The sequence below is a fragment of the Gymnogyps californianus genome, chromosome 7 (assembly GCF_018139145.2).
Source record: "Gymnogyps californianus isolate 813 chromosome 7, ASM1813914v2, whole genome shotgun sequence".
NCBI lineage: Eukaryota > Metazoa > Chordata > Aves > Accipitriformes > Cathartidae > Gymnogyps > Gymnogyps californianus.
Window position 1 is genome coordinate 1,984,209 of NC_059477.1, and position 22,504 is coordinate 2,006,712.

General features: G+C 45.1%; 2 protein-coding genes across 3 annotated transcripts in view; both read left to right on the forward strand.

The window, feature by feature from the left end:
- LOC127018234 (ubiquitin carboxyl-terminal hydrolase 40-like) overlaps positions 1–8,330 on the forward strand; it is a 29,862-nt gene extending 21,532 nt beyond the window's left edge. The window contains exons 15-22 of one of the 2 annotated variants that reach the window (XM_050899727.1): positions 2,739–2,865; positions 3,960–4,054; positions 5,280–5,398; positions 5,802–5,867; positions 6,110–6,320; positions 6,459–6,554; positions 7,412–7,506; positions 7,936–8,330. In XM_050899727.1, the coding sequence (XP_050755684.1) occupies positions 2,739–2,865; positions 3,960–4,054; positions 5,280–5,398; positions 5,802–5,867; positions 6,110–6,320; positions 6,459–6,554; positions 7,412–7,506; positions 7,936–8,044 (918 nt within the window). In that variant the 3' untranslated portion in view covers positions 8,045–8,330. The remainder of the gene's footprint in view (positions 1–2,738; positions 2,866–3,959; positions 4,055–5,279; positions 5,399–5,801; positions 5,868–6,109; positions 6,321–6,458; positions 6,555–7,411; positions 7,507–7,935) is intronic. The other variant, XM_050899726.1, reaches the window with a different exon arrangement.
- Positions 8,331–11,652: 3,322 nt separating this feature from the next.
- LOC127018362 (ubiquitin carboxyl-terminal hydrolase 40-like) lies at positions 11,653–22,230 on the forward strand. The gene is made up of 7 exons (XM_050899953.1): positions 11,653–11,782; positions 12,653–12,721; positions 16,714–16,821; positions 18,559–18,880; positions 19,431–19,512; positions 20,548–20,710; positions 22,159–22,230. The coding sequence occupies exons 1-7, from the start codon at positions 11,660–11,662 to the stop codon at positions 22,228–22,230; spliced, it is 939 nt and encodes a 312-aa protein (XP_050755910.1). The 5' UTR covers positions 11,653–11,659.
- The last annotated feature ends 274 nt before the right edge of the window (positions 22,231–22,504 follow it).

Consider the following 22,504-nt stretch of genomic DNA (forward strand, 5'->3'; position numbering starts at 1 on the left):
CAGTCTTGAAAAGAGCTCCTCGTGAAGCAGCTGGAAAGGGACCTTAATGCTGAAGGCCAGTCCTTCTTCCTGGCAGAGCTGTGGTCTTCTGCTTCTCCAGAGGAACCGCTGTCTCTCTAACTCCTTTGCTCGATCTGTTGCTGTTCTTCGTGCACCGCCGCGGAGGGTCTGGCTTCCTCTTCAACCGCCCTGGTCCTCAGAGTGAAGGGACCCCACCTCCAGGCGCCAGGGACCTCGGCGTCCCTGTGAGGGGCGACTCCTGTCGCCTCGGCACAGCAGGCTGGCGGAAGCCATGTCGCCTGGTCCCCTTTTCTTGGGGCTCAGAGCAGAGGAGATGGCACCCCTTCAGGAGGGGTGGGGGTAGGGGAGGGGAATGGGAGAGAAGGGCTCACGCTGCCCGCGGCAATCAACAGAAGACCTGCTGATTGCCGGGAGGTGGAAAGGGTGAGCCCACGGGATGGCCGGGAGTGGAGGCTGGGCCTGCCAGCTAACGCCGGGCGCGGAGGCAGGGCCGGCGGTACGGCGCTGGCCGGGCGCTCCTGCGCTGGTGTCGGCGTGGTGTCACGGAGGGGAGCCCCGGCAGGGTGTAGCGGTGCCGGGGGAGCCATGCTGGAGGTGGATCCACTTCCATCGGCTCTTCCTGGTCTTCGGGTGGATCCACCTCCATTGGCTCCACACCATCAGCCGCATGAGCGATGGCCATCGCTACCACGCGGCTGATGGTGCCTCCCCTCTTACAGCGCCGCCTCTTCCTCCACGGCTCCTGCAGCCACCTCTCTTCTCTCCGACTCAAGGGTGGGCAGCCACCCGCCTTGCCGCTGTGCGACCTCTTGGTGCCAACCATTGCTGGCATGAGAGGACACCTCGACGCTCAGCGAATTGTGGGCCGGGTGCCGGGGTCCCCGTATTTATAGGGCCCGGAACAGAACGCAGTGAGGTGGCTTGTGACATCAGGAGGCCACTGTGATGGCGATGAGCGTGGCCAAATATGGCTGTTTTGGGAGGTGGGGGCCTGTGGCCTGAAAGATGCCCTAAGGTGGGAGAAGGAGGAGGGTCAGGGGGGCTAAGGGCCCCTTTCCTGGGGATCGTTCCCCTGTGCCATTCTGCTGCCCCTTGGGCCCAGGGACTGCCCTCCACCTCCCCTTACGTGCCCTGGGCTCCAGCCCCCTCCTCACCCCATGCCTGGGGTGCCCTGGATGGGATGGTGGCAACAGTGTTCCAGGAGGGCCGGGGGTCCTCGGTGACCCCCCCCCACCCACCCACCCGGCTCCCTGCAAGTGGCGCAGCCCCCCGTGCCCGACAGCGGTTGAGAGGGGGCAAAGCATCCCGACATCCCGCAGGCGGGAAAGGGAGGCGCAGCCACCCTGCGCGAGATCTCCCAGCGCTCCCTAAAAGAACTGGCGATTGCCAGGTGTTGCGTGGGCCCTTCTTCCCCGGCCCCCTGCCCCTGGAGCGTGGAGAGGTGCCATCTCTTCTGCACTGAGCCCCGAGGGAGAGGGGTGGAGAGGGCCTGGCGTCCTTGGGGCTGCGGTGCTGGCAAGGGAATAGCTTCAACAAGAACATCAGTCGGGTCCTAGGACAAACTTGAACTGTTGCTAGTTGCCAAGAAGCGTCTTCTAGGGATGGTTGCAGGGGAGTTAGGCGAGGCCACCGATCCTGATTATTCCTGTGGGCATGTTATAGGACTAGCTACAGTCCTAATGTAGTTTGAGAGCTGTGGTATGCCTGCCTCCATTTCCATCAACCCCTTCCCTCGGAGCTTGTGTGTTCACATAGATTGTGCTTGCGAGATTCTCATCCTGAAGCTTTTCTGCAGAGATATAGTGGTGTTACAAGACTTCCAGTTTATCCAGCGGATTTTGGAGTTCTTCCCAAATATTGTTCTTAAAGCACCTGATCTTTACCCCCTGTACGGATTACTTAAAGCTCAGATTTTTGCCCTGCGTAGACAACATGCCATCTAAGTGGCTGTCTTCACCCTCTGGCACATTTTCCTCAGGCTGTGACCCAGCTGTGGCTGTGGAGGGGAAGGAGGGAGATAAGCACAGATGCTGTCTTAATGAGCAAGTACAAGAGGCGTGGAAAAACCTGGGTCTGTACCCCTGCTCTACCCGCTGCAGTAAAGGGCATTGTAAGTTGAAACAGAAGGCTAAAAGACTTTGCAAGAACCAGTGGGCAGACAATACGGATCTTAGCAAGTCCATGGTGAATAAAACTTCATAAGGGAAAACCAGCTCTTTTTAATACGTTTGTTCTCAGAAAAAAAAAGGTAGGATAAGAGCTGACAACAGCAGTGCAGTGGGTGTTGACAGCCCAATTCAGAGCTGCATCTGAAAGCAAGCAAGCAACCTCTCCTGCTCAGGAGAGAAAACCAGGAGCTTCTGAAGCGGCAGAGCAGCATTGCAGTTGGTGAGCTTAGATGAATCCAGCTTCCTCTGGCGAGGTCGTGTCTGTGTCCAAACCTTCAGACAACAGTGTCACACGGTTGCATCTGTAACGGTAGATGCCGTGACAGCAGAGCCAGGATGGTGAGGCTAGGCTGCGCGAGGCTGCATTTTTTTCACCCTGTAAAAGTACGAAGTGAGAGTTGGTGATTTGTGATCTTAGATGAATGCCACTGCCTTTACAAAAGCTCGGATTTGAACAAGTCTCTTCCTTCTCCCTGAGATGAAGGTGACATTTTTCATTGTCTGCATTGGAACACAAAAGCTCCTTGGTATTTTCTGTTCGCTTTTCAGGGTTTCCTGAAAATACCCGTCTGGTGGTTGAAGCCTTCAAGCCATAAGAAACATGGAGAGAATGCACAAGACCAAGTGAATGGGATGACCTGCAAGATGGATGCTTTGCAGGTGTCTCCTGCAGGAGGTGAGCTTGATCGGTTTTTGAAAGGTGGGATTGCACTGAGGCTTTGAGTCAAAACCAGCATTTGAATCCAAAGCCTGAAAATGCTTCTGAAACCTAGGAGTGACTGTATGAGTTTCAGCAAGTTTATGGTGAAAGGGGCCACGCAGGAGACAGATGCAATTTTTTACAAGGCCACGAATGCTGGATGGTGCTGTTCTGATGTTCCTTACTATATTTGGTCAAGGGTAAGACCACCACTAAATTTTGCAGGAGGGGCTCTTTATCTGTCAGTAAGTAAAACGGCTTCTCCATACCTGAAGGCAGTGGCAGTATTGTAAAGCATCTGCTCAATCAGCATACCGGTGATTGGCTTCAAATGCCAGACTCCTAATATCACATTTAATTCACTTCAGGCTATGTTGCTTTTTGAGAAGCTGTAAAAGGAGTGGTGAGTAAATCTTAGGTAGCATAAAAGAGATTACATACGGTATGTAACAAACCTGCTTTTGTTCTTCGAAAGGTCAAATCCAAATCCAAAACCAGCTCGGGTAGGAAAATCAAGTGAGGGTTGAGAAGGAAGAAGAAAATGAAGTGGGGACAACTGTGAATTGGGAAATGGGAAACAAACGTATTTTCCTTTCTAGAGGAAAAAGAGTATTCTTCCTTTGCTACTGAGTTGTGTTGCAGAGCAGGACCCCTCTCCTTTTAGAAGGTTTCTCTGCATTTTTCTCCTTTTCTGAGTTTTACTTTCTCCGCTGATGATTTCGGTAGCATAAGTAAGAGCAGATTTAACTTCCCTTGCAACACGCTCTACATCTCAGAGTCATAACCAATAATTAAGACTCTTTACCAATTTGACTAACTGGTCTTAGTTTTAACATTTGCAGTATAGGATCCGTTGGAACTCCTCCTGTTTGGCAACTAACAGAATGTATTTTATCAGCTGGATCTTGTGTTTCTTGAACTGTCCTCCAAAAAAAAAACCTGAGGTCGGGTCCCTTCTCGAAGTGAAGTCTCACCATGAAGTGACTGTTATCTCTTAGGACGATAAACAAAGTCATGTTGACTCTTCTGTTGTTTGTTTCTTCCTCCCCCCTCTTCCCCCCCACCTCAAGATGCACCAGAATACCTCCACACCGACACGGATCTTTGTTATGCTGGCAGTCTAGAAATAGCAGGAGAAGCTTCTTTGGAAGATCTGAAGATGCAGGTTAGATGTTCTCCTGTCTTGGCAATGGACAGCAAGCCTGTGATGAATTGAGCTCTATTAATACCTATTTTCTATTTCCTTTTCCCTTGTCTCCAGTATGTTCTGATATGGCATTTGCTTATATGCCATGTTCAGGGGTAAGTACCAAGAGGCAGTTGGAGCATGTAGCTCAGAGACTTCCTTAGTATGTCCCCTGCAGTTGCCATTCTACCTGTTATGTGTCCTGACCTGCAAAAGCCTTGTTGCACTTCATCTGGAACTTTGGCTTGCAGCCGATTTCACAATGTAAAAATTCTTCATGAGAAGCACACACATACAAGCACTTCCTAAAAAGCCAGTTTCCATTTCCACATTGTTCCTGTATTAGTTTTCTGCGTCTTTTTTTTTCTTTTTCTTTTTTTTTTTTTGTATGTTGAATCTAATGAATAAAGAATTGCTTTTGATGCAGGTCATGTTTGTCATTCAGGAAGGTATAGCTTAGTTTCTTTGGCCAGAAACTAAGGTGCCTTTTTATGCTTTTTTTAACCATAAAAGGATGATTTTAATGCAGTAAAAAAAAAAAACCAGCCCATACCAAAAAAATACCCAAAAGCAAAAACCCAAAAAACCCCAACAAAAAAACCCAAACCCCAAACCCCAACAAGCCCTAAACCAATCCTATCATAAGGCTCTCTATTGTTTAGCCAGTCGGTTGTTCTACTGAAACTGCATGGGGAAGGGTATCTCATCTGATTCTGATCCATACCGACACTTACTCTTTTGGGTACGACTTCAGTTTCAGTCGCTGGCAAACTGCTGCTATGAAAAACTGACCATTTGCATCTTGTGAACAAGGAGAATTGTCTTAGCATGGCAAGAGTCTTGTGTCCTTGACAAGGGCTTTAAGGAGCTTGCTCAGCACTTGGCTAGAGATTGGGGTAATGATTCTGTCAGCCTCATTCCCTCCCGGTTGTACAAATTCTGGTTAAAAAAAGGAATTCAGTACTTTTGAAATGTAAGTTAAGTTGAGAAGTGTTGGGAGGGAGTGAAGTCCGAGGTTGAAAAGCAAATATGTGGATGCTAGCCACTACCTGTAAGTCACAAGCAACAGCTGCTGTGGAATAAATCTAAATAGCTTGCCCTGTTTCTGATTGCTTCAGGATTGCATTGAGAATTAATCAAGTGGTTCTCTTTTTTCCAAGGAGGCTGGCTGCTAAAATTCCTGAAGAAATGTTTCTTTTTCCAGGCCATGACCTTACCATGCTGCCCAGAGCAGATTGTCCCACTGCCCTCGTTTCTCAGAGCATGGACAGTGGACAGTAAGCGCCCAGGCAAGCTTTTACGAAACAACAAGCAGCGACTCAAGTAGGTTTCTTACTGAACGCGCAAGCAGCATTGCAACAGGCTGACTGTTAACTGGATGGTGGGATGGATTGGTGGAGAAATAAATCCGCTCAGTCAAGTGTCCACAGAAAGCTCACTTCTGGTTACTTCATTTTTTTGCCGGGCACGTTTTTTAACTCGAGAGCTGTGGAAGGGGGAGGTGTGAGCCGAAGTAGATCATACCAGGCTTATTCTGCTCAGCTTTATTTTGGGTGTTTTTAAATGCCGCTTTTGTACTTTTCTGAGTCTTTCAGTTCTGTTCCGATAGCCTCTTGCTTTGGTTTTCCAGATAAGCACAGGTCGGCTTGACGAAAAGAGTGATTTTTCTACTCAGGAACTTAGAATATAGGACTGGAAACGCGTAGAATCTTTGTTTTGTTTTCAGTGACTACAAGCTGGGTGCCAGAGTGGAAATCTGCCTAGAAGCTTTGCAAAAAGAAGAGCATTTGGGGTAAGATCGCAAGATACCTATTTCTTACAGCAGTGCGTTTGCGATGAGACTTAATTGAGCAGCTTTTACCTTAAATACTGGGCGTGAGGATTACAGGTGTCAAGCTGCGAGAAGACTTGGGAGCTTCTTTTTTGTTTTCCACAAACAAAGATAAGGGAGGGCAGGAGGGAGCGTAACCTCGGACTTCTGGATTCTGAAAGCCTGACTCACAAGAAGGGTCTGTATTCTCTTCCTGATGACAGCCCCCAGGAACTGCTGCTTCGAGTCCAGATGGGCATCCCAGGGGAGAGGGACTACTATGGCTCCACGGATTTGGTGTGGGATATCTCCAAAGAATGCACAACCTGGGCACTGAGGCAACGAGTGGCTTCTCACTATGGTCTCCCTGTAGATAAAACTGAAATAGCCAAATACTTCCCTGAAAGATTGGAGTGGCTGCCAATATCTAGCTGGGTAAGATCTGGAATGCCAGAGTCCAGCAGTTGTTTGAGAGAAGTATGTGTTGGTTTGTGCTGCAGTTCTTGAGCAAACGTATTGAAGCAGATTGCCGAAATGTGCCGTGTACGAATCTTCTGCTTTGATTTTATTCAGACACAGCAAATGTCAAAGAGGAAACGGAAGAAAAAACAGGAGAGTTTACAGTCAGCGCCGTACCACCTGAAAGACGGCGATATCATTGGGGTGAAGGTAAATTAACTTGGCTTCAATTGTTGCACGAGGATTAGGTTTCAGGCACTGTCCCCTTTGGGGTATCTTAATTTCCTCCTGGTTTTCCTCCATCCTGCTACATCTCTGTGAAAGTGCCGGTAGGTGGATTTGGACAGTACATTGTGTGGGTAGGAAAATTGTTGCTACTGGTGCTTTTTCTTCTTTTTCTCCCGTTCTTTATCAACCCGATGGAAGTTGCATGCCTTTCCCCTTGTATCTTGGTCCTGGCACGAGAGGGCAATACCTTAGAGGCTCTCGTGCAGCTCTCAGCCGGTGCAAGCAGTCAGTTTCTGCTCTGTGCTTGAACACTATCCAGAAGAAACTGGAGCTTTTTTCTTGCCCTCCTTCTGTTGACTGTTTTTTTTTTTCCGCGTCGGAGTACAATCCAAGAACAGCACCCTTTAAAAATCACATTGTAAATTTAAACCCATTACATTTTTCAAAGCATTCTTACAGCTCTATTTGATTATTTCAAAAAGAATGACACAGCAGCATATTGAGCTCTGAGTTAGCAATAAGGCTTATTTAGGAGACCTCTGAAAGAACAGACTCGCAGGAGGTGAAAAGTCTGGTGTCCTATCCTGATGCGTTAGGCTATGCAGAGAAACCTCTGAGTAAGGCAAATTGACTGTTAAATGCAAAAAGTAGAGAGGAGTCGAAGAGATGTTTTTGTCTTTTTGAATTCTTTGCCACTTGGTTAACTTCAAGTTAAATTGCTCTAAAACTAGTTAAAGGAAATGCCCTGAAAATTGATTGTGTAAACTGAGTAACATGTGTGAAATAGTTTTGGTAGACGAAAAGTATAAGCTAATACACTCCATCCTTTTTCACACCAGAATCTTCTTCTTGATGACACTAAGGACTTCAGCACAGTGAGAGATGACGTTGGAAAAGAGAAACAAAGGCAGCTTGCATTAGGAAAAAAGAAAAGGTATTGAGTATTTACAGTGCTTTTTCTTTAGAAACACGCAAACTGTTCTTTGCCGCTTTTCAGACTAGCTTGATACCTGGATCATGTTTTGGGACAGTGCTAGCTGGGCGCTCTCAGAGCGCACAATTCCAGTAGTCCTCGAGGGAGTGCTGAGGTAATTCAAACTCCTGGCTTTAAGTGCCATGTTCCTACATCGAGCCTCAGTGGTTTTTTTTTCCCTCTTGCAACACCCTGCAGAATTTGTCCCTGCCTCTGGAGATGAAAAATGAGCTCCTTGGCTGCACTGGCCCCGCACAGGTTGTAAGCGTGAGCTTGCAACGTCATTCTTACAACTAAGTGGAAACGGGGTTCCAGTCCAGGCTCGTGCTGCTGTTGGTGCTAAGGCTCAACGCTAATATTAGGCATCTTAATTTTTTTTTTTTTAAATAGTCGGCAAGCCGAACGCTTACAGGAGCCTGTTTTCTCTGAGGAGAAGCTGAATATTAAGCACCGTAAACCAGAAGTGGCTCTGTCTATCAATGTGGGCGTTTTCAGATAGCACCAGGAGATGATTCGCTGAGCAGACCGTACTACAGATGTCCTCAGTTGGCCTGGAGTACCTCAGCTGGACCGGCAAGAGGGTCTTTCCCGAAGTGTCTTCAGGAATCACCGAGACAAACTGGAGATAGGATTCAGGCTAACTCTGATTTTCTTCTAATCTCTCTTGGGGAAGTGCTTTAGCATCCCTTTATCCATGTGGTATTTCTTCTCAGGCTAGGTAAATGCACTTTATCCATGAGAAAACGGATTAATATATTGTGTAACCTTTTGGTGACTGTTTTGTAATCACCCTAAATGCTTTTTTTTTTTTTTTTTTTTTTCTGGTCAGATGCTGATGTCTTGCACCATCACTACAGAGTTTGCTGGGTTTTTTCATGCAGTCATAATCATCTCTGTCGAATTGTTTTTCCATCTCTGATCACTGAAGTTACTAGCTATACCAGAATTTGCTTTTGTCTCTTTCTGTAGAAACCTAAATCTGTAGTAGCTGGAGTCAGATTTCAGGAATGAAGGAAATGTGGAAATCTCTGGGCAAAGTGTACTAAATTGGCTCAAAAAAGAGCAAATCCAGAATCTGTCAAGCTCTAAAACCTGCAGACCTTCTGTGATACGGAACAACAAGTGCAGTAACCTTATATTTTAAAGTTGCTAGGGCTTTTTTGTTGTCCATAAGCTTCATTAACAAACAAAAGGGATGGAAAAAATCTGGCAGATCTGATGTTTGGTCTTAAGTGGGTTTTATTGTACTCGGGAAAAAGGCTTGTATTTATTTTGAGTACTCTTATTCAGAGGGCTTTCCCTCATTTCTTATCTTTTTCGATTGTTCTCCTATTCTCCGTTGCATTTGAGAAAAAGTTTCTCTTGGTGTCACAAAGCTGACTTACGGCCTCCGTAACAGAAGGGGATGTATGCGGCTGACTACCAGCTGACGTTGGTATCAAAGGTTCTTAAGTCAAATGTTTACCCAATGCTTGTGAGACTGGATCTCCAGATTGAGAACGCGTGTAACTAGCTGATGAGAGACCGTATTTTTCTTACCCCTGCGGCTGGGAACCAGGGTTTTACCAGAAGTTGACGTTTCAGCATCTTTATCGAAACTTTTCTAACACTTCCAATACTTCAACTGTGTTTCCCCCACTGTACGTGACTCTTCGTGACTTAATTTCCCATCAGGTTCAGAATTTCCTTTGGGCACAGCTAGTACTGACAAATTAACCCAAACTCTGAATGGAGTTCATTGTTTATAATCAAATTCTAAATGTGTTTTGAATGCTAAGGTGACAACGGAACGGTGGAAGATAACACACGAGCGTTTCTGTGCAGTAGTCGCGTGCTGGTGGCATCTAACGCGTTTGCCTTTTGGGGCTGGGAACCTGGGCGAACGGATTGCCGTATCGAGTGAAGTCTGCTGTCAGACACACCGCGGAGCCGTGCTGAACTGCACGAACGTCCAGAAACCTGTTCTGAAAGGAGCAAAGCCATTGTTCAAAAATTGCTTTTGAACATAGCCTGAAGTATCCTTAATTAAATCTGTGTTAATGAGAGGACAAACTACAAGTCACTTTTGGGGGCTACCGTAAACGTTGAAGCTGTTGCCTTGTATGTGGAGCAGATTCCGTAGTAGGAGATACCAGTAGAGCAGGCTACTAAAATTGTGGCTAATGTGAGAAGCTCTCTCGTTTTACCTTTTATAGGTTAACAACATTCTGGTATTTCAGACAGCTTCAAGACAAAAACTGACACTCTCAGCTATCAGCAAAAAAAAAAGAAAGTCCAAAGCCCCTTGAAGCATATGATTAATATTTATTTCTGTGCATCTCTCTCAAATTCAGCAGGTGCTTCTGTGCTTTCTGAGGCCGCTTCATTCAAGAAGGGGATCTTTTTAATTTCCTCGCTGTTTCGGTTGTAGGTAGGCTTCCCTTGAATCTTGAAATCCTAGTTCTATGGATAGATTTTCTGACTGAGGTGAGGGCAGCCGACTGCTTTCCCCGTCTGACTTTGCGCCGCCTTCTTCCCTATCCACAAGTGTTCTTGCGAGCCAGAAATGATCGCGCGTGCTGATTCCTAAGGTAAGCCAGAAAGGTTTGCGTTCGCAGGTTGTTCCGTGGCATTGCACTTACTTTGCTGTCCCTTTGAATTCCTCCAGTTCCTTGCTGGACAGCTGTCCTGAGCTCAGCCTTCCCACCTGCCTTTAATAACTCCAGCCTCTTCTCGAAAACACGACGTTTGGAGAAATGTAAAGACGGATTCCGAGTGCTAACGTGGGGATTTTAGTATGTGCCTTTGTTCAAGTGTAATGTAGCAGCGCCTGCACTGAACCAATCTTGGATTATTTCTAATGTTGGCTCAAAATGCGTATTTTTTTTCCTTAAAACTACTGTGGGTCATTCCGCAAGGAGAGAGTTCGTTAAAAAGGGGGGTGGGGAGAGGGAACACCTTTTTAAAACGGAGTCTTTGTGATTCCACAGTTTATGATGGTTATATTCCAAAGCCTGGAAAAGCTTTCGTCTTTATTTTTCAAGTGTTCTTCACAAAATAAAAAGTCATTTCTAGATGTCCATTTGGTTTGTCTATGTATGTCTCACCGATACATTGATCGGGAACGGCGTGAATTGGTTTCTAAGATTGGACGGGGCAAAACCTTCATTAAGCCTTAATTTTCCAGTCTGTTCCGAAGACAGCGTTCCCATCTCTGTGCGAGAAGTTTCCCCGACCCGGCTGGGGTTGCCCTGTGCAAAGACCTGGCTTCAGTTGGAGGGCTGGGGTTTTGGGACGCAAGTTAAAGTGATTTTTAGCTTGCGGTGTTTTGTGCTCTTTTCTTAGAAAGCATGATCTAGTATTTACTTCCCGTTATTTCAGCTCCTAGCTTGTGCACAGATATATTGATCTGGTCTGTTTTTCAAGGGAACTAGCGTAAATCATCTAGAGGACTGTGGCTCTCGTAGAGTAAGAAACACGGATTGCTGAGGAACGGTTATCTTTTGTATCCGCTCCTGGTGCGGTCCTTGTAAAAGAGCAAGCGTTCAGCTCTGGGAATCTTATTGCGAGAAAATGGTGTGTTTCCTTTTCCTTTTCCTCGTAACTCGTTCCAGGTTGCTGAAGTGATTACGGAGCAGGAGGAAGCGGCCCGTTGAAAAAGCCTGTGCTGTTCTTCAATGGCCGTGGCCTGGCTTTGCTAGGGAGAGTGACGCGGGATCGGGCAACCTTGACGCTGGCTCCTTCTCCCCCATCCATCACTCTCACTTTCCACTTCTTTACTTCAAGAACAATTTAAAAAAAACCACCACCACGACAAACCACCGAAAGATACAATTGAAGTTTCTGAGCACTCTCTATCTGGTGATTATTCAAGCAAGGGGCTGGGGTGTGACTAGTTCTGTGGGACAAGAGGCTTTGGGGCTGGTTCCAGGGCCTCTTCCCTCAGGCCCAGGGCGAGGGAGGGCAGGGCCTAACGAGGCCGCCGGGCCGGTTGCTAGGGCCGCGTTGTGCCTAGCAACCGCCTGCCCCAGCTCTGCGCTTGCGCAGTGAGGCGCCCTGCGCCGCGAGGCAGGCCGGGAATGCTCGGAGCCGCCGGTGGCGGCGGCGGCGGCGGCGGCGCGGTCCCGCCGCCGCTATGAACGAGGCGGTGGTGCGGCGGACGCAGGATTCCTTGGGGCGAGTGATCCGCAAGCCGCCGCTGAGGGACCGGCTGCTGAGTAAGCCGCCCTTCCGCTACCTGCACGACGTGATCCCCGAGGTGGGCCGGGAAGCGGCCTGCGGGCCCGCGCCGCCGTTGCTAGGCAACAGGGCCTCCCTGCGGGCTCGGCCGCCCCCTGGCGGGCGGGGGTGTCGCTGCCGCGGGGGGAGCAGGGGTCCCCCCAGGCGCGGGGCTGTGGGGGGGCTCTGCCGGGGGGACCCCCAGGGGCTCTGAGCGCTCCCTTGCCCGGGAGAGGGGGGACCCCGTCACCTTTGCGGGGCCCCGGGGCCTGCGCAGGGCTGGGTGGTGCAGGCAGGTCGCTGCTGCAGGGGGTGCGCTCCGAGTAGCAAGAAAATCTCGGGGGTTTTAGGGTAGTGAGTAAATCTCAGGGTTTTTTTTAGGGTGGCTGGTAGTGGTTAAGACCAGACGAGGGGTCTGACTCTTTTCCTCAGTCTGCTGTGCATTTGGTCTTCTGTGAAAACCGCTCGTAGGTTGTTTTTCCACCTCCCACTTAAAAAAAGAACCAAAACAAAAAAACCCCAACAACCAGTCTTAATTTTTACATTCCCTGAGCTGCTGCGTTTATATATAGTCACATTTAAAGAAGTCAATGAGGGAATAACGCAGAGCTGCGTTTAAAACGCGTATGCTGGTGTTCACGTTGTGAATCTCCTGGATTCACCAACCATCAAGGTTAAAGATGGAATTAAATAGGAAGGGAGGCCTGAGCTGTAAGCAAGGATTAAGTCTCGTTGTTCCAGAGCGTGTTCAGAGACACAGCAGGCCTCTGGACCTACTCTGGAAATAGTTCTAAACAAGGTATCATCTCTGAAAGCAGATAAGGTCTACGTATTTCCTATTGCCACACAAGCTTTATTGAATAGAGGCCTTCAAGTGTTCTTACCTTACTCCTTTTCTTCTGTTTTGAAGGTAATTAGAGTGACAGGTTTTATGAAAGGACTTTACACGGATTTTGAATTGAAATCAGATAACGTTAAGGTGGGTATGGAACTTCCTTATTTCTTTAGCTTTCCTATTAGTATTCTTTGAAACTTGCTGCAAGGTACTTTTGGTCTTTTCTGCGTTCAGCGTCAAGGACCCGTCTTTAGTTCTGTGAAGCAACTGTAAAAGGTATTGCCTGTTGGTTATATTATGCAGTGCATGGGGTGAACACCTATAGATGGCGTTTGTGGATGTGACACAAACAAGCTGTCATGTGTGGAGAACTATTTCTGTACAGATTTCAAACCAGTGAGGGTTAATCTATAACGAGATCTAGGTTTCCAAAATACTGTTGTATTACAGGTGAAAAGTATCCTTATGTAGCAAGATTGCCTTGAAGTAGTTAGGCGTTGATAATAAATCACAAACACTAGAAATCCACATCCAGCTTTTTAAAGAGTCTTGTGGTCTCTCAGTGGAATGTATCGTTTTATATTTATTGCTTTATACGTGTGTGTGTATGTGCACATACAGATATATATATAGAGTATACATATATACAGTAAATATTCTTGCTTCATATCCCAGGACTTGCAGAGGCATTCATCTAGTATGTGCATTCCACAATAGGTTTATTACAGTATAGGAATGGCTAATTACTGAAAGAGGAGGTTAACGTTATTACTGAAAAATGCTTTTCTGAAGTACAAGGGTGACTTTGGTCACTGTTCGCTGCTCTTCTACTGTCTGCCTCTTTGCTGAGCTGATGCTGACTTCTCCCACTGCCGACTCGATTGGAAACTTTGGTCGCTTATTGATGGCAAATAACGCAGTGTTTGTATGTTGCTAGTTAGACAGCTACATCCCTTGGTGACTGTTTAACATAGCAACTGAAAGTATGAGGTCTGTGAGCTGGCCTTGTCATCCATACAGCCAATTGCATGGACGTTTTTATGCGCTTCTTGGAGCTCGTTATCGGTCTGATATGTGCGTTTATTTCTGTGAGTGTTCATATTGTTGTCGGGATAACTAAAATCTAAGTTATTTATACAACGGATTGTTGGTTTTGTTGGTACTGTCCCTGTTGAAGCTTGTCAATAGGTTCCGTGATGAAGAGCAGCTTAGCACATGCTGCCTCTTCTGGGGAGAGCACCGTGCGTTTTATTTGTGGATCGAAAAAGCAGATTTCTTAGCAACTCCTGAGTAGGTCTTTGTTTGTATCTACATACTGTGATAGCTGTGAAGTTGCACCAATCGTGAGTACCTCTCTGAGAATTTCTTTCACAGTCCGTGAGATCATGCTTTTCAAGAGTTCCGGCAGAGGAGATCAAAATGCCGTAGTGTGTGGGAAAACGTCTCCAGCTTGTGTTCCTCTTCTTCAAACCAGTGGTCAGAAGAAGGACTTGGCTCTCGCAGGATGCTTCCTTACTGTGATTTCTGTTGGAGTTGTAGAAAATCAGGAGAGTAATCTTTATGCAGAGGCCAAAACTACCCACAGAGAGCTAGAGTCTGAGAGCAGCAGCCGGAGTCCATGTTGTGAATAGCTGTATATATTCCTATGCGAGGGTGATCTGCTTTCTGTAACTCTAGGGAATGATGCTCATCTGGTGTGATGATCTGGCAGTAGATGCACAGACTTGGAGCGGGCAGGATGCTTTCGGAAAAAAGAAAAGGTTTGTCCCCACTGTGAAATAGTCCCAGTGCTGTAGCCCACAGTCTGCTTGCTGTGGGCTGGGAAGAATTGACGGGTGCTTTTTGCAAGCGTGCTGTGCTGTTGCAGATCAGGAGGTGCATAGGGTGAAATTAGGAAAGCCCAAAGCTCGTGGTCCGGCCCCTGTGGTGGCTGGGGCTGGCTCCTGGTCTGGACATCCCCTGACATGCTACGCAGCGTCATGCACGCATACGTGCAGCCGCTGTGTTCGTTTCTAGTTTCAACTCACCTCTCCCGCATGGACATAGCAGCGGGGTCCTGAAGTACCCAGCATTTCTGCTGCGCTACCTTTTATGTCCTCGCTGTTGGGATAATACGTTCTGCTTGGATAGCTGGTCCCCTCCTCCTGTGTGGAAAGATGCAGGAGGCAGGCTGGAAGCATCCCGTGAGCCAAATCTGGCCTGCAGAGCAGGCACGTGGACCTCACTGAGTTCTAGTTTGTTTCAGGGATGTAGAGTTATAGCAACCAGTTGGAGAGAGATGTAAGGGGAATTTAAAGCATTGAGGATTCCTTAATTGTTGGGACTTCTCTGAAACAAATACACCTCTTCTGGCAGCTACATTGGACGATATTGCTGTCTGCGTGTTTATCAGAAAGGTTCTTCTTGTTAGGTCTCGTAAAAAGTTGTTCTCTTATAAATGGAAAGATTGGATATCAGGCTTGCTCTTTTAATCTTTCACACCAGCTTTATATATATACACACACACACACACACACACACAAAGTCTTCATATTGGTTTATATATATATAAAATCCTACTGCTTGAAACAGGGGAGATACCTTTTTTGGAAATCTACCCAATAAAAAATATGTTCTTAAGCTCTCAGCACTGTTCCAGATGTTTGTTTCTGTTTTGACAGAATTTTCTTTACTGATGCAAGTGGGACCTGTAGATTTCTCATTGGGTTCATGAGGATTTCTTATATGGACAGAACAGACTGATAACGTAACTGCTGAAAACGAGGAAGATGTAGGAGGACATTTTGGATCTTTATTTGAAAACATGTTTGGTTGAGAATAGCGTCCTATCTCCTTCCCTAAATTAATAGATTGCATATGTCCTTGGAAGGACGGACAAGTATTTTAATAGAACTAAGTTGCAGTATTTCCTTCCTTTCCTTTTTTATTTTTGAATGCAGGGAGCACTGGTGAGGGTGAAGTGCTCGTGATGTTAATGGAGACAATCTGAAAATGCCAGCTCTGTGGCAGTTGTTTGTTTTAATCCGTTTGGAAGAGCCGAAGGCGGGAAGTACCCTGACTCGGAGACTGTCTTCCCACGCATTTAACTATCACTTAGGTGTTTGCAGCAGAACCCAGTTCTTGTTTATGGAGAGTGGCTCTGGGACTTGAGGTGCCATGTGAGCAGCTCTGTTAAGCTCCAGTGCCGCAGGACTAGATAGTGCTACCGCATGGCCTGTAAAGAGCGTTGGCCTTGCTCGGCCGAGGAAATACTGGCTTCTGTTGCTTTCCTCTGTATCGGTACGTCTGTCAAATTTGATCCAGGTCATTCTGGATCTGTGCGCCTGAGATGCTCCGACAGTAAGCGCAGTGCAAAATCAGATGTTTTACTGGATAATTGCAACTGCTCCTTTTCCGAATGAACTGAACTGGTTAACCGGTCCACTTCTCAGTTATCAGTCTGAATGCGGTAGTTTCTCTTCTTTTGAACCGATGCCTATTAAAACACGCATACAGAATTCTTCTTACATGGGTTTCCTTTTTAACAGGCTAATAAAATACTTTCTTTATCTCCACTCATGAGTGTAAAGGATGAGTGAGTAGACTTCTGTGCTGGGCTGGTAAATATTCCTTGAATTTTATTATGGTTTAGTAATAAAACCCCTTTTTTGTCCCACTGAGTGTTCTACAGTTGCAGAGACTTCACACCATGATTTCATTCTCTGGGCCAGGAACCTCCCAACAGAATTTTACTTGGTGGGGGTTTGTTTATTTTGTCTTTATTTTTTTCTTATGATTTTGCATAATCACTAGAAGACGTCATCTCTACTGAAGGGGAAAGTTGTTTGTAAAGTGTAATTCTAAAACTAAAACACATCTGGTAATTGTGGAGCTAAAAATATGTGCCTGTATCCCTTTCCCACCATCTTTCGTCTGTTTTCTTTACTCACTGTTCAGTCTGGTTTGTAAAGTAAGTGTACAAGCATGTAAGTCCCTCAATTTAGAGTCATATTAGTCCCAGAACTTTGGGACTTCTGTGCTGAAAAATAGTCAAGGCTCATATGAGCCCAGGAGGTCACGGTCGGCTTTTAGAAGAGCTGGAAATACTGCGTCCCCTGGGTTTCTAATGCTTGGTTACTCAACCTACTTCTCTGTAGGAAGAAGCTAAACAAATTCCCGTGGATCAATTAGGGCAGAAATTATTGGAGAAAAAAGGGGTGTCCTGGAATAAGAAATACCAAAAACAGTATGGAGCATTACGAAAGGTAATATGCATGTATGTTAGTTTGCTTTTTACTGTTAAGGTAACTTTACATTTATATTCCTCTTGAATAGTCGGGAGGATGATAATTGAAAATACTGGCCCTTAGACTAGCAAGATAGAGCATGTGTAAGAGAGGTTTGTAAGATAAGTTAGTCGTCTGGGAAACATGAACGAGATTATCAAGGGATTGTCTGCCTGAAAGCTTGTATCTTTTTTTCCATCTATATGGTTGGCCTATAAAAAATGAACCTTACTTGCTGAACCTTGTGTCTGTGGATGAAGCTGCAACAACACTTACTACCACTTGAACATAAAAGCACTGATGAGAATTAAAGGAGAAATCCAGTACCTCTTCACAGGCATAACAGAAATGAGATTTTGAAACTGCATGCCGCTTTTTGGTTGATTAGGGCATGTCCATAAAATTAGCACTTCCAGTAAAGTTGAGTTCGTTGAGTTGGTTACTGTATTTTCTAATGCTTGAAGGAAAATACTTTAGCATTTGTGTTCTAGATGATAGGTGGAAAATTCATGTTTGACTGTTTTTTGAAGAGAACCACCAATGCTGTTTTCACAATAATGATTTAAAAGTACTTGTGAAATGTGAATGTGAGTCTTCCGCGGAGGTAGATGCTTTTCTGACTTTGAGAGAGAAGTGATAGAAACAAGTTGTGAGCAACCCAGTATTAACCACTTCAAAGTTTGAGTGCTGCTGTGAATAGTACTAAAGCTGACTTTTTCACAAGTGCCGGATGTATACCAAAAGCACGTTGATCAGGGCAATACTTGCCTTATTGAAATAACTGTAAATTGTTGTACACTTTTTGAAGTATCCAATGAGGTTTTGCTTATGGTTGAAACGGAAATTCAGATTTTGGGGGTTTGTTTTTGTTTGTTTTGGGTTTGTTTTGAGGGGGTTGGGTGGTGGTTGTAGTTTTGTGGTGGGATTGGAGGGTGGTTGGTGTCCACCCCCTCCCCCCCCATCTCTTGAGAGCCACGGTTTGGTTTTGTGTGATTTGGACCCTCAGCTTGTTTGAAGTATCTGCTTACTGCTAAAATGAAAGTAGAGAACAGAGGGGATAAGGTGGGCAAAATGGAACGAGGAGGTTTTAAGTTCTTGAGATGCCACAATGGGCAGCGTTAATTTGGGTAAGGTACAGCTCAGCAGACCAGAGTTGAGCTCGAGATCCCTGTCTGGTAAATACAGAAGGGAGCAATTCCGCAGCTACTAGGGAGTGGAAAGTACCAGTGTTAGAGGGCTAAGCTAGTTGGGATGGTACTCTGTGTGTCTGATAAAGCAGAAGCTTTTTGATTGCCTCTAGACCATCACTCCCTGTGCCACCTTTCCAGGAACAGAGAGTATGCGCTTGTGAGCAGGGTTTGAAAAGGATTCCAGTGTCACAAGCAATCCTTGAAATTTAGAAGGTAGTTTGATTCGATTCTTAGTGATGCATGTAGGTTGAAAACAATTCTGTTGCAATTTCTTGCGTGCTAGTTTGAAGTTGTATAAGAAATGAAGCCAGCAACAGCATATAAAACCTCAGGCAGATAAGTGGTGGTAGGAAGATTACATTTTTCTGTCTAAACTGAGGAAATACATGAGGAAGCATCATAAAAGCAGGTTTGAAGGGCTGGGGTTTGTGCATCTATTTGAGAATGAATCAGGTGAAGCAGCTAATGCAGGCTGCTCCATTTAAAACTGGCCATCTTCTTCATCTTGTCCTTGCTTTCCTTTTAGTATTTGCAGAATCATCCTCAGATATTTCAGTTCAGTCCTGATGAAAATAAGGTTGGTCTGAAGGCAAAACACAAGCTCCCGTTTAAGTCCGATTCTCGAGGACGAGATCTCCAAAGCCCTCCTCAGAAGAACGAGGTCCAGTGGAATTCAGAAAAAGAACCTGCAAGGCTAAGGGACGGTTCTGCTGGTTGCCATTGGTTTGATCTGAATGATTCCAAAGTCCAGCCGATCAAGGAGAAGGATATTGAGAAACAATTTCAGGGTAAAGAGAGTGCCTACATGCTGTTTTATCGAAAATCTCAGTTAAAAAGACCGCATGAAGGTACACAAAGCTCATCTTGATATTCTGGGGGCTTCCTTCGTTGGCAGTTTGCTTTCTGGAGGGCAAAGGCTGTTGGGTCTTCCTGTCCTTTCCAAGAGCTGAAGATACAGTCTTCTTTCTAGTGCTCATTTGTAAGAAGGGTTACCTAAGATACACGGAGGTTACCTCCAAGGAGGTAGTGACCAGTTACTTGGCTGTAGCTGACACTAACTTTTTTCTAGTACGCTTCACAAACACTAGCAGAACATCTCCTACTGAAACAAATACAAGTTGTTGCTAACGGCATTCATGTATCCGTTTCCCTTAGGGGAAGATGGATGGGAAGAAGTAAAAGCACTTGTTTGTTCTTTGTATGATCTTGGAGTTTGATTTTCTCTAATACGAAGGGATGCAACATTATTGCTCTGAATTTTCAATGATTACCGTACTGTAATGTCTCATCTTGATCCCTTTTCTTGTTTGCCAAAACACATCTTAAGCAGCTGAGGCCAAACTAGCCTATATTATTTGTTGCAGCTGAGGCCAAACTAGCCTATATTATTTGTTGCAGCGCAAGGAAATCCAAGGTACCAAATTCCTGAACACCTTCTGAATGAAATGAATGCTGCTAATACTGAGCTGCAAAAAAAGAGGTATATTAATGTAACTGTACCAATCTCTTAAACAGCATTCTTAATCTGCAGATCTCCAAAGCGATTTAAAATGGAAGAACCTCATTGAGTAGAGCCAGATACTAAAATGATTCAATGTCGTAGAGGTTAATCGAGGAATACAACGTGTATGTCCAGATTCTGCCTTCTGCTAGTTCCCTGCCTCCCTGTTAGTGGTGTAACTAGGCGCTCTACAGAATTTGAAGGGAAACTGACAGTTTAAAATGGTACCAGTTTTTTGTGAAAATCAGGGCCATTCTGGAAGGCGAATGGACTACATTATCTTAATGATGTTTGTCGAGGGAGTTCTCCCTTGGGAGAAGGGGGAGTGACTTGCTTTACTGTGAAACAACAGATCAATGGTATCCTTTGCTAGAAACGTAGAGGAAAGAGCTAGTGGTATTCAGGTTGGTTGCAACTTTTCCTTCTGTTGAGGAACACACAGAACTGATGATACGCCTGAATCACAGTTAAGCTATCCAAATACAGACGCACACAGGAGACACAAGTCCTGTGTGATATATCTGTGCTGTGCAAATTTCACTCCTTGATTGTTTTTACACAGCGTATTTGCTGCTACATTTAGCTGGTAGAAGTGGATACAGGTATAAAGGAGGAAGGCACGGCTGTGTCTGTCCTGACTCAGTTTCCATGCAGTTTTTCTGTCTCTGCATTTTAGCAGAGTACTGATCTGGAACGTAGCCTGAAAAAACCTCCAGTCTCCGCGTCCCTAAAGGTGAAGTTTGCCCTTCTGTTTAGAAAGGTAGAAGCAAGGTGTAGAAACACACAGAACGTACTGTTGCGGTGCTTCTGTGGAGGAGGTTTACGTACAACGTGTAAATCGCTGTCGTCTTTGAGCACCTCTCTGCCTACCCCTTGATGGAGGGGGAAATGTGACAGTGAATTTAACCATGAGGGTATCAGTTCCAGGACAACTGCACAGAAGCGTCTCTGAGATAAGCGAGCCGGTTGTTGGTGTTAAATTCACCGGTTTATTATTGTGTTATTCTTTCAAAGAGCGGAATGTGACTCGGCAAACAACGGCATTGATTTACATCTCCATTTGAGCTCCTGTTATAAATTTCACCATGGGGCTTTGCATCCTTCACGTACTTGGAAAGAGAGTGTTGTGGATTTGACTATTGATAGAAGAAAAACGCTCGGAGAGCTTCGACAATCGGTATCCAGGTATTTGCTGTGTTAAATGAACTCAAACGCTTCATTTTTACTCGAGCCACACAACATTTACAAATGTATTTATGCCGTAATTTTTATCTCCATGAGAAACTTTCAACAGTAAATGTGGTTTTAGGGGGCTAAAAGCTATATGGGTTTACACAGAAGGAAACATGGGTTGGAGGTCTGTTCTCGAAGTATTGAAGAAGCCATGAAATTGATGAAACTTCAACTATGGAGACTTTAAAGCTCTCATAAGCTAATTATATTTAGGCAGCATGTACATGGGCATGGATTGACACTTTGCAGAAGTCCAGGTTTATTCTTCACATTTCAGTTTGTGACAGATTTGTCTTTGTATTTTCAAGGAGCTAGCTGGCCTTAAAACGAAGTAATCAGAGTAGTTTTAGAAAAAAGAAAATCAGTGAAAAGAAATATTTAGCTTCACTATGAATGTGGTATCTTTGCATTTGTTCTCTACTACGTTAAAGGAATATGACAGTTTATAAAATGCTTTTTCAGAGAGACCTGAATCAAAGCTAACTTAATGTCAGGAAACACTGTTTGCTTTCCCTGTACCTCACAGCCTTTGGTTAGTGTCCAGTTGAAAGTCTAAATCAGCTTGTGACTGTTTTCTGTGACTTGTTAAGTGTCAAAGTGAGCTTGGTAGCCAGGCTGTAACAGCTTTCAGCAAAGGTGTAATTTTGAGTGATGGGAGTTATTGCTTGCTGGTGTTTTATATATATAAATTTTTTTTTTTCTTTTCTTTCTTCCCAATTAGATGTTGGAATCTTGGGAAGGAGACATGATTCTCAGTATTGCCAAGCCTTTACCGGCAGGACTGCATCTTTACCAGATACTTGATGGTAAGGCTACTACATACAAGGCTTCCACGTTATTTATGTGTTGTATTTACTGCAGACATCGAGGATTTCATATGTAAAACATCTTGGAGACGTGTATCACTGAACACTCTTCAAACTCAAACTTCCGTGCAAGTCCACTGCTGTTAAGTTATTTAGGACACTGTTATCAGTGAAATGAAGGGGTTTGAGACCTTTAGATGTAGTCTTTGTGGTGAAGTGCAGTCAGACTGCAGATCTTATGCAAGTTAAACACATGTGCTGACAAAAATACATCAGTCTGTATGATGACCTTCATTTGCTTATGAATGTTTGCTTTCACAGTAGTTACCTAGTAGGTAGAGGAGAGGACAGAAGAGAGGAGCCAGGGTGACAGCAAAGAAAAATGTAGGTTAGACCTAAGCTGAAGCAGGAATTTTGTAAAGGAAACTGCTGACCTAAAGAGTACGTTAATTTATTCAGAGTACATTAGTATTTTAAAACCATGAGTTCTGTCTCCAGCTTTGCATTGTTACGCAATTCTAGGTGTTCGTCTTCAAAAGCCTATTCAGCCGTTTTTAAATTTTATAGTCTTTGTGGTCTGTTTCAGAAAATTAGGGTTCTACCAGAACATAACCCAACGTTCCACGATGTTGACATCAAAATGCAGAGGCACTCATAGCTGCTGTAAATATATGTGCCGATGCTAGTACAGTTCTTTACATGACAATGACTTTTAAAAAATCTGAATCTGGCTTATGGTAGGAAGGTAAAAGAAACTGCAGCATGGGCATTAGTATTTCAAAGAATGGGCTGGGAATGTACAGTGTGTGGCTCGTTTATGAAATCCAGCCTTTTTATTTTAGATCTATTCATTCACTGTTAAATCTCGTGTCGATAATCCTGATCAAGCAGCTTTGCCAAGTGCTCACTTGGGCCTCAGTTTGCGAGGGAAA

Bases quoted from the DNA above. Each gene is read 5' to 3' on its own strand.
- LOC127018362 (XM_050899953.1), top strand. From the start codon at position 11,660: ATGAACGAGGCGGTGGTGCGGCGGACGCAGGATTCCTTGGGGCGAGTG. The intron at 11,783-12,652 runs GTGGGCCGGGAA...TCTGTTTTGAAG, and splicing joins TGCACGACGTGATCCCCGAG to GTAATTAGAGTGACAGGTTT. The intron at 19,513-20,547 runs GTATATTAATGT...ATTCTTTCAAAG, and splicing joins ACTGAGCTGCAAAAAAAGAG to AGCGGAATGTGACTCGGCAA.